The 9,887-nt window shown below is 40.7% G+C and overlaps 2 protein-coding genes across 2 annotated transcripts; both read left to right on the top strand.

The window, feature by feature from the left end:
* The first annotated feature begins 5,525 nt into the window (after positions 1-5,525).
* On the top strand, positions 5,526-6,222 carry LOC147449116 (uncharacterized). The gene is made up of 2 exons (XM_086522544.1): positions 5,526-5,823; positions 5,901-6,222. The coding sequence occupies exons 1-2, from the start codon at positions 5,537-5,539 to the stop codon at positions 6,220-6,222; spliced, it is 609 nt and encodes a 202-aa protein (XP_086378670.1). The 5' UTR covers positions 5,526-5,536.
* An 875-nt stretch (positions 6,223-7,097) lies between these two features.
* Positions 7,098-8,030, top strand: LOC147449115 (uncharacterized). Its single transcript, XM_086522543.1, has one exon. The coding sequence runs from the start codon at positions 7,098-7,100 to the stop codon at positions 8,028-8,030; it is 933 nt and encodes a 310-aa protein (XP_086378669.1).
* The last annotated feature ends 1,857 nt before the right edge of the window (positions 8,031-9,887 follow it).

The following is a 9,887-nucleotide window of genomic DNA, read 5'->3' as shown; positions in this document are numbered from 1 at the left end:
CTCCTTCAAAATGCGCTTAATTTGGGCTCTGAGGAGGTTTATATAGGGTGCATGGCGCAAGTCCCTAGGCGCATAAAAACTAGCCGTTGGACCAAACTTCGAGGCGGCAACCGATTTGCACACCCCCCGAGGCGGCGTTTTTGGCCATAAAAGGAACCTACCCAACCCGTTTTTTCGCTTATTGTCATTCACAAGGCTTCGAAATTAAGCCTCCAACCCTCCAAGCAACACACCGCGACACCCGTGCGCGATTTTGGGGGACGTCAACCTCTTCCTAGCAATAGGAAATCGCGTACCAAGTGTCACTCTGTGCGCGTACTTAGTGAGTGCCGAGTTTCTCTTAACTTCTCAAAGTTCGCATAGCAAGTGACAAACTTAGCATGTCACAATTTTATGTAATTCTTTTTTGCTTGCGCTTTATTTGTGCGCTTAATTTGCTTGACAATTTTATGGTTTTAATTTGTTTGTAGACTTGATATAAAGAAGGGTGGTTAATGTCTTGATAGACTTCTCTTTTCTCTTTTTCAGCTGAGCATTTGTGGATTGTCATAATGGATACAGAGGATATACAAGAGACCGCTGATGACAGGCTGATGTCTTTTCTTTACAAAGTTAATGAACTTACAAGATTTCAAAGTGTCAAACAGATTTTTAATGCTGCCTTTGATCTTCAAGCACTTGTGGATGGCTTCTCTACACAAATTAGTGACTTGAAAGAGATATATACAGAATTGATCAGAGATCACAGGCTTGACAATCTTGTTCATTTTGTTGATATATGCAAAGCAGGTAGCTTGTCAAGGACAGGTATTGCAAAGAAGTGGTCAAGCCTTCATCCAGACTGGCAAAAGATCATAAAGCCTTGCAAATTTCATGGTAATATGCATTGCCAGTTGGTAGATTATGACCTTGGACTTATCATTTTCTTCAGTGTACTCCCAACACCAGAGGGCAAAGAGATTCCAAAGCAGATTTCCCAGGCTGAGGAGGACCAGGAGAAAGAGGAGATAGAGATGGAGTTCCATGAAGAGGAAGAGAAGCTACAAAGCACTGAGATGCTGGACATTGCAAAATTTAAAGCAGAAAACATCACTAAAGTGAAGAATGTTGACATTGAGGATGAAGATGTTGATCCTTTGCATTGCACAGCAACATTTCCCACATACAAAGTTAACAAAAAGGAATATGTTTTGCTGAATGACATTCAGCATCTTTTTGATCTAAGGGAAGATTATGCTTTGGCAGTTTTGGCTGAGTGGGGATCTAATGACATAGGATTTATTGATTACTCACCTTGCCCCTTAGCAGTCTTGGACATAGAGGCAGAAAATTTTATTGACAGCTCAAGTGTTGGAAAGCATGTGCAGGACATTGTTCTGAGATATGAGCAACAGGGTGTACCTTCTGAAGAGGAGTTCAATGAGATCCAGAAAAGGCTTAAAATAGAGCATATGGGAGAGGAAAAGACCAGAGATTATGAAGTAAGGCCAACTAGATCCATTGATATATGGGAACCTGCCTTGTTTGAGGAGGATGAGTCTCCTAAGGTATGTTAATGACCATTTTGCCCTGTCTTATTAATGTGCTGAACAATTAACCAAGACATATTTTTGCAGATTGAAATACTGGACACAGACAAATTCCTTGGCAGGGGGAAGGGTTCCAGACCCTTAAATTTAGGAAGGAACCAGAGCTTGGGACACTTTATTGGGAAGCTCAACAAAGAGACTGTCATTATATTCCATAACAAGTTTACAAGAGAACCATTGCTGCCAATGCTTGCAATTAAAGCACTTGCAAAGGTTGTTGGTTCATATCAGCTTCCTCCAGGGTTAGAGAAGTTAATATTGGTGGAAAAGGAGGAAGCCATCAGAATTTTTGGATTCTTCCCTGGCCTTACTGGTTCTAGAGCTGGTTATTTTGCAACAATGGCATCCTATGTGCTTGCCCACTCTGGGGACCTCAAGAGACAAATGATAGGCTACAATAAGCAGAAGTTTCTGAAGTTTAGGGGTGAAGTTGATGTACCTTCATCAAAAGACTGACTTTGCTCAAACCTGTACTTTGGCCCACTTTCTACCTTGTCTCTCTCTTGTAGCTAGCCATTGTAAGAATTTTTCATTTGCAGATGAACTATTATATGAATTTTGTCTTTTCTGCTTGTTCCTGTGTAAGGCATTTGCTAAATCTGAGTTCATTAGTGCTTTCTTTGTCATTTTTGATCTGGTTCTATGCCATATTTGTCTATAGAACCATTGGAAAACCTCAAGCAAGCTGTTTTCCTTCACTGTACCTCCTCCATGTCTTATATGCTTGAAAAACTTGGTTCTTGCTTGATAATGGGATTTCTCCATGCCTTGTGTAGACCATATGGACAGGGAGCCCCATCTCTTTACAAACCAGGGAGTGTGATTGTAAATTATATGCTGGCAAAGTAAAAGTGTGTCAATAATTAGTAAGTATGAGATTAATCATATGCTTCCAAACTAAAAGTATGTACATATTAAAAAGGAATAAAAAACTTACCATGTAATGTGTGAATTCGTGATCCCAAGCATCTTTCATTGCACTTCTGAAGTTATTGAGCACTTTCTTGAAATTTGGCAGATCATTTTTTCCCCAGGATGTCTTATCACAGTAGGAAAATACTTTGTCTAGTGATTCCCATACCTCTGCCTTTTTGTTTCTTGATGTACCTTCAAGACCATGATCTTTGATGGCATTGTGGAGAGCTTTCCACTGGTTATACTTCACATTGGATGAACCCTTCTTGGCATTTACCTTTCCTAGTTTGCCATGAAACCCTAGGAAAGCTCTGGCCTTCACACCACCAACAGATACCTTTCTAGGCACATTGTTTCCATTTGAAGACCTCTTCAGGTCTGTTTCAATCTTAACCTTACCACTGTGAAGGCCAATTTCTGATAAAACCGTTTCAATACATTTGATTGCAGCATCTCTAGCTGCTTTTGGCTGTAACTTCCAGGCAAACCCCACATAGAGATGTACAATTTTCTCCACAATTCTGCAAAGAGCATGCAGAGTGCATATGTGGACATTAGCAAGTGGAATATTTAAAACTGCTTTGAAGTTTGGATCTTGAGTATGCCTATTGGGTGCTTTGTTCCAATTTGCAGGATTACATTCTTTGGCTGATGCCATACAATACAGACAAGGGCTCTTTGCCATAGCTCCTTTGGAGACATTGTACATACATTTAAGGGTTTTAAGGTCTCCTCCCATGTGCCATTCCACCCTGTAACTTCCAAACCCTTCAACTTCAAGCTCTTTCCCTAATTCTTGTGCATTAATGACTTCGGGTATTGTTGTTTGATGGAAAACCCAATCCAGAACATCAAAGTCTTCACTCTCTACTTCAAAAGCACCTAGCCACCAGACATTCTTCTCCGATTGCACGCTGAAGTACTTGGTATCCTTCGGTTTCAATGCTCTGTTCATTAAAGTTATGGAAATCCTCTCAATTTTTCTGTTCTTAACAATCTCACATTCATCAAGCTTTATCACAAAACTGACAACACCATTTGCTTCTGTATGCTCCAGCTCATAGAATCTGATCATTTCCTTCTGAAGTGTCTTCAAGTCAAGGAAAATATTATTGAACTCGTCAAATTGAAGATCCCTCTTTTTACCATGATAGGTACCATGAATGTGGTGAGGCTCACCCAACATCTCCATTATCCTCTCATTGATCTTTTTCCTTGCCTGCTGCACAATGGATGGCTTTGGAAGCAAAGAGGACCTGACCTTACATTGCTTTAACCTTGACTTCATATTTCTGAACAGCTTGCTATAACCATCTCTGCTAATGCCTACCTTATCCATAGTATATTGCACATCCTCCTTGTCCAAGCAAGAGCTCTGCAAAAATCCCTCAATGCACTGCTCCTTTGCCTTTTTAAACTTCTTCTCTGTGAAAATATTTTTGGCAACCTTGAGAGGTAAAACATCACAATAATGTTTAGCTGCCATTTCCATGTTTGATGCAGAGTTTGGTTGTAGCAAAGTCCTAAATCAAAAGGTACAAAATTAACTGATTATTGTCCAAATGACACCAACAAAATAAACAAATTAAATTAAAGTTAACTGAATATTAATCATTTAATAAATAACAATAGCATAATAACAATAACATAAGCATAATAATGTGGAGCAGAATCACAATACAACTTAACAAAAAGATTAACAACCTAACATAAGCAGAATCATATAAAATAAGCATAAGCAGAATCATATAAAATAACAATACCTTGCTGCTCTGATTCTCCTGCTGCAACCTCCTCCACCACGTCTCAAGGCTTCAATGTTCTTTAACTTCTTTTCTCTTTGTCTGTTTCCTAACATTGTATTCTTGCTTCTAGCTTGTTTGAGCTGAGTTTGTAGCTTTTCGTTGCTCTCTTTACATTCCTCAAGTTGTTGTTTAAGAGTATTTATCATTTGTTTGGTCAAATGATCTTCTAACTTAAGAATATCTCTCTCTGCCGCAAGACTCTGTGTATAACCCAGCAACCCTCTTTGACCATCACCCACAAATTTTATCAAAGATGAACAATTTGAGAATGGGGGAGTGCTCTTTGTCATTGGGTCCACTGGATACAATCTTCCATCAGTCCAGAGATCAATGTGATTTTTTTGATCTTGCCGCATTGCTTCAAATATGGACGAGGACACCTCTGCACATTTGTTTCTCTTGCGCACTGGACAATATTCTTCATTTAGCTCAATGTGTAGATGGTATAAGCTTCTTCTCTTCCTCATGGAAGTCTGTTAACAGTATTTGTCAGAGATAGTACTATAGGAAAAAGCTGTGCAGATACGAGGAAGAAGACGACACAGAAAAGGTTTGTTTCAGCTTTTGGAAATTTTGAATTTTGGGCCAGAACTGACGTTTTCGTTAGTTTTGGAGGGAGTATTTTTTAGAATACGAAAGATCCTAGAAAGATTTGACAATGACATGTTTCGGTGGAGGTCAAAAGGACGCAAACTCACCTTTTTACAAACATTTCACTATTTTTAAAATAAAGTATATATTCTCTCTCTACATATTCTTACAGGGCACAAAAGTGACCTCAAAATTCCCCTAATGATCCGTACACTCCCTCCCAATGATGTGCTTCACACTATTATGCAAGAGTGTGAATACAAGGGCAAGGTCAAAGATCTACCAAAAAGCTACCAAGAATTCTGCATCTATGAAATGATTGAGGGGAAGGCAATGGAGGGTATGGAGCAAAAGTATGAGGGAAATTTGTGGACAAAACCACAAACTCAGACAAGAACTCAAAAATCTTTTGTCCTTAGGAAGAGTTTTTGTGGAGGGGTTTTCCAATGTATGAATGAGCGATGCTCATTTAGGAGCAGAACTAATCAAACTAACAAGCAACATTGGAATGGTCAGTTGTCCAAGCTCCCAAAGAATGGCTTCCTAGCCATGGGGAGCTATGGAAATTTGGAATGCTTTTTTTGCAAGCATGTTCCCATGTGTGTGAAAGATTGTCCAGCAACAGTTTACTACTTTATGCCTAGGGATTCTTGCCATAGTAGGCTATTTATGCACCATGGCAAGCACAAACACATCGTCCCTAAGGGAATGTCTAGAGCATCAATTCGGAACATAAAAGCCTTAGTAGCTAAGGCAGTGACAATGGACAATAGAGCAGGCCCTAGGAAGGTACAAATGATATTGGCTAGAGAGATGGTGCTCAAGGCCTTCACAGATGACAATATTACAAGTGGGGATTTTATAAGTGAGAAGGAGGTCCATGAGATGTCCCAAGAATTGCTTACCCTTGTCAACATGAAGAAGTAAGTTTTCAACTTATAAGCACCAAAACACTTGTATTCTTGAAAAATTGGTTCACCCATGATTATGTATGTTGTAGGGTAAAGCAAATGGTGATGCAGTGTAGAAGGACCACTCGACCAATGGGTGATGGATATGATGCAATTCTTGAACTAAAGAGAAAGTGCCACTTTCAGTTCTTCCATGGCTCTCGATTTCCGTTGCAAGCATCAACATCACAAGAGCGGTCCTTCATATTCAAGATGTCTACTACTGGCCCAGGTTCAGGAGTAGATGTGGTCAGAAGGATGGATAGAGATGGACATGAAGACCTCCGATTATCATGGGTTTGTTTTGACCATGTCCATCGAATAGAAGGAGGCTGGCACACAATGGGAGCACATGTTTATGATCACACGTAAGTAACAAATAAGTATTAAAAAATAAATAAGTGGATGTGGATACTAATTGTAATGTTATTAGGATTGGAGAGCTTCTAACTATTGCCACATGCGACTTAAAAGAAGAGGATGAGTAAGCACAAATAATATTTTGGGAATCTATGAACCAGGTTATGATTGAGCACACAGATAGGCCAGCCAATTTTCAAGGATTCATGTCAGATGAGGCAGGAGCAAATTGGAATGCAGTGAGATATGTGTTCGGGGACAAGAAGGAAATGGTGGGTAGGGAAAGGTCTTGTCTATGGCACTGGGAGGATAATTTGAGGGTGCACACACAGAGGTATATCCACTCCCAGTACCAATCAAAGCATAAAGAGATGTGTGAGAAGTGGAGATTGTCTGAAACAACAGATGCGGCACTCGAGCAATTTTGTAGGATTAGGAGCTGGTGGGCAACAGGCAAGACAACAGATAAAAACATACCAAAGCTAGATAGTTGGTTGAGTTGGTGGCATTTCAGGGTTAGCCATTGGGGACATATGATGGTCAAGGATGGGGAGCCCATAATGAATGCATTGATTCCAAGGACCAACCTCTCTGAGAGCAAACATGCAAGTTGGTTGGCTGGAGAGGGGTACAAGCAAAAAATTAGTCTTTATGATGCATGTGTCACTGATCTTATTAATGCCTATCTTCAGTGTGCCCGGCGTCTAGCCTTCTTGGATGGTAAATATATTGGAGAGGGGCCAACATTGGAAATTTTAGTTGACAGAGCCATGTCAAGGATGCAGACTAGTCCATCACCAGCAGCCACCTCTAGGGCAGTGGATGATGCTTCCATGGGTACTCCAATGTTCAATAACAGAGTTAATTTTAAGGGTGAGAAGAGGACAATGCGTGCCAAGCGACCATTAATGGATATGGATACAAGCATTTGTAGCCACAGGCCTGAGTATAATTATGTCACGCAAGATAAGGCGTCAAATGCAGCACATGAGCAACCATGCAGTGAATTCTTGCAAGCTCTAGAGCAAAATGTCCATGACACAAAGTGGACTATTCGCAGGATACCAACATCAAGTAGAGTGGAGTGTAACCATTGGACAGCTGGTAAGAAGTGTGGATTGAGGCAGAGACCGGGAGACCCCGCTCCATGTTTTTGGAGTGACTGTCAATTATCTTCTTGGCGGAAGCAAAAGTTTTGCTACTTTTGCAACACAGATGTGAGGCATACATGGAGAATGGTCACAAGCATCATACACCCTCCAGAATGCGCTCCGCATGTTTGGCCTATTGCAAAGGGCACCAAACTCAACATCCAAGAAGCTTGTGCACTTGTGAAGGCAGGATTTGAGATTGGAGTGTCAACGGAATCATTGATCCCCAAAGAAGTGCATCAGAGAGAGCCCCATGCCAACAAAAATGAAGATCAAAATTATCCCTATCGACCAGGGGTATCGAAGGCTGCCTATGCTCAAGTTAATGCAGCATTAGAAATGTCAGCAAAATTGACTGGAAGCAGCGTAGAAGTGAAAGGAGAGAAAGAGATTTTTACCATAAAACTACTGACAGGTCACAGTAGAGCCCCTACATCATGCATAGAAGTTATAATTCAGAATGTCCCATCTTGTTCGTGCATTGATTTTCAAGGCAGGTTGGCAAAAAAAGCATGCTTTCTTGCTTGCAAGCATCTTTATTTTGTGTACTTGATTGTACTTGGACAAGATGTCAACAACAACATGCATATCCATCAAGCACGAATTCCAAAGGCCATTCTTAAGGATATGCTAACAAAGGCAGTCAGAATCCAACCTAATCAGCTATAAGGGCTATAGCCTAGGTGATGTCTTATTTTGTTTTTGGAAGGGTAGACAAGATAGCAAAACCTATAGTCTATAGATCACAGCAGTTATTTAGTTCCTCCTACTTAGTGCATTTTGTAACCCACTCAGCACCTAATTTTTGAAATGAATCAGCATAAACTTTTTGTAAGAGGTAGGTACTAAAGCTTTTTTTTTTCTAGGTTATTCCTTCAAGAATATGATAGATTTCATCCATAACATATTCAAAGAGTTTTGCAAACTTTGCAACTCTACCATGGCACTCTCTTGTCTATATTGCAATCTCCATTGCTTTCCAATGGTCAACTTTGAATGGCATGCTCTTTGTCACTCTCACACACACACACACTTCAAACCCCCTCTAGCTTGTCACTATCTCATTTTGTGTCATAATAATCAATATCTAATTCTCCTAAATGATTTTCTCATATTAAACTGATCATTTAATGTGGGGAAGTGCCAAGGGAGAAAAAGCTAGAATATTGGTTAAGTTAGCAGACCGGCCACAGTAGGGATCCAAAGGAGGGAAAATAGGGATCCAAAGGGGGGGCCATCTGCAAAAGAGCCATGTGAAACAACGGGCTAAAAAGACCCTAAGGTTCAGCCCATTAAGACTTCCAAAATGCTAAGGTTCCAAAATTCAAAGGTTGTGTCCAAAGGTCAACCTTAGGGAAAATTGGATGCTTAGTGTGTGTGCCCAAAAAGTCTTTATGCATCCCTACATGGGAGGGGGCGAGCCCCAAAGCTAGGGGATGAGAGAGAAAACCACACACACACACACACACAGGCTCCCTTTACACAAAGGGAATGAGGGACACATGTCAGCTCCCTAGGCCAGATGCCCACAAGGTGTGCCCAATTCCTATTGGAAGACCCTTGAAGTGGACCAATGAGAATTAAGCTAGAGTAAATCTAGTTTAATTAATTTAAAAACATTTAATAAAAGAAACCAATAAGAATTAAGTGTCCTAGAAGACTATTGGGCAGTCTCCCAAGGGGTCCAATGAGCATTCAGAAGCCCCATGGCTTGCCTGATTCCTATTGGCCAGGAGGCAAAGGGGTCCAATGAGGGTTTAGTTTAATTATTTAATTATCTAAAGCTCTCACAAAAGGGGAAAGGGGGACACATGTCAGAAGGCTATCACTTATGCTGCTTAATTCCTATTGGCTTGACCTGGGGAGGTCCAATGAGGAAAAAGCCAGCCTAACTTAGCAGCTAGGGCTCGCCCAAGAGAGAGGGGGGCTGATTTTTGCTTGGCATTCACTCTCACACTCTCACACTTGACCATGTGTGAAGAAAAAAATACTCTATCTCCTCCCAAGCTTTAATGGAGAGCTCATCACCTACTCCAAGCTTGTGAGATAGAAGCCTACATCAACACTCTCTTGGCATGTGGATGCAAATCCAACCAAGAGCCAAGCTTCAATGCATGCTCATCTTCTCTACCAAGCTAATTACTAAGCTAAGCTATGCTAATATGAGTGATTATGTGAGGAGATGTACTTCTTTCTCGTAAGATACTTCTTTTTCCTCTCAATCTACTCTCATACCCTGCTAGCTCTCACCATCTTCGAAGGTGTGTGAGGTCTTGGGTCTGAGAACGGGGATAATTCAAGTTGTGTTTGATTAAGTGTTTTGCTTGGTGTATGAAGCTTCCATCTTCATTACACTAGCTAGTCTTGAAGGAACACAAAGAATTGTATTGTACAATGTCTCTCTTGATGGGAGAAACCATAATACAAAGCCTTTTGGAGGGGGGACCGGCTCCATGCAAATCCGGTCCTCAACTGTTGTCAATAGTTTAATTGCTCTCTCTTTTGAAAGTATTGTCGATGCTATCT

This window comes from Adiantum capillus-veneris, chromosome 10, assembly GCF_014529385.1.
Source record: "Adiantum capillus-veneris isolate H3 chromosome 10, ASM1452938v2, whole genome shotgun sequence".
NCBI classification, from domain to species: domain Eukaryota; kingdom Viridiplantae; phylum Streptophyta; class Polypodiopsida; order Polypodiales; family Pteridaceae; genus Adiantum; species Adiantum capillus-veneris.
This window is presented reverse-complemented; position numbering and strand designations above follow the sequence as displayed.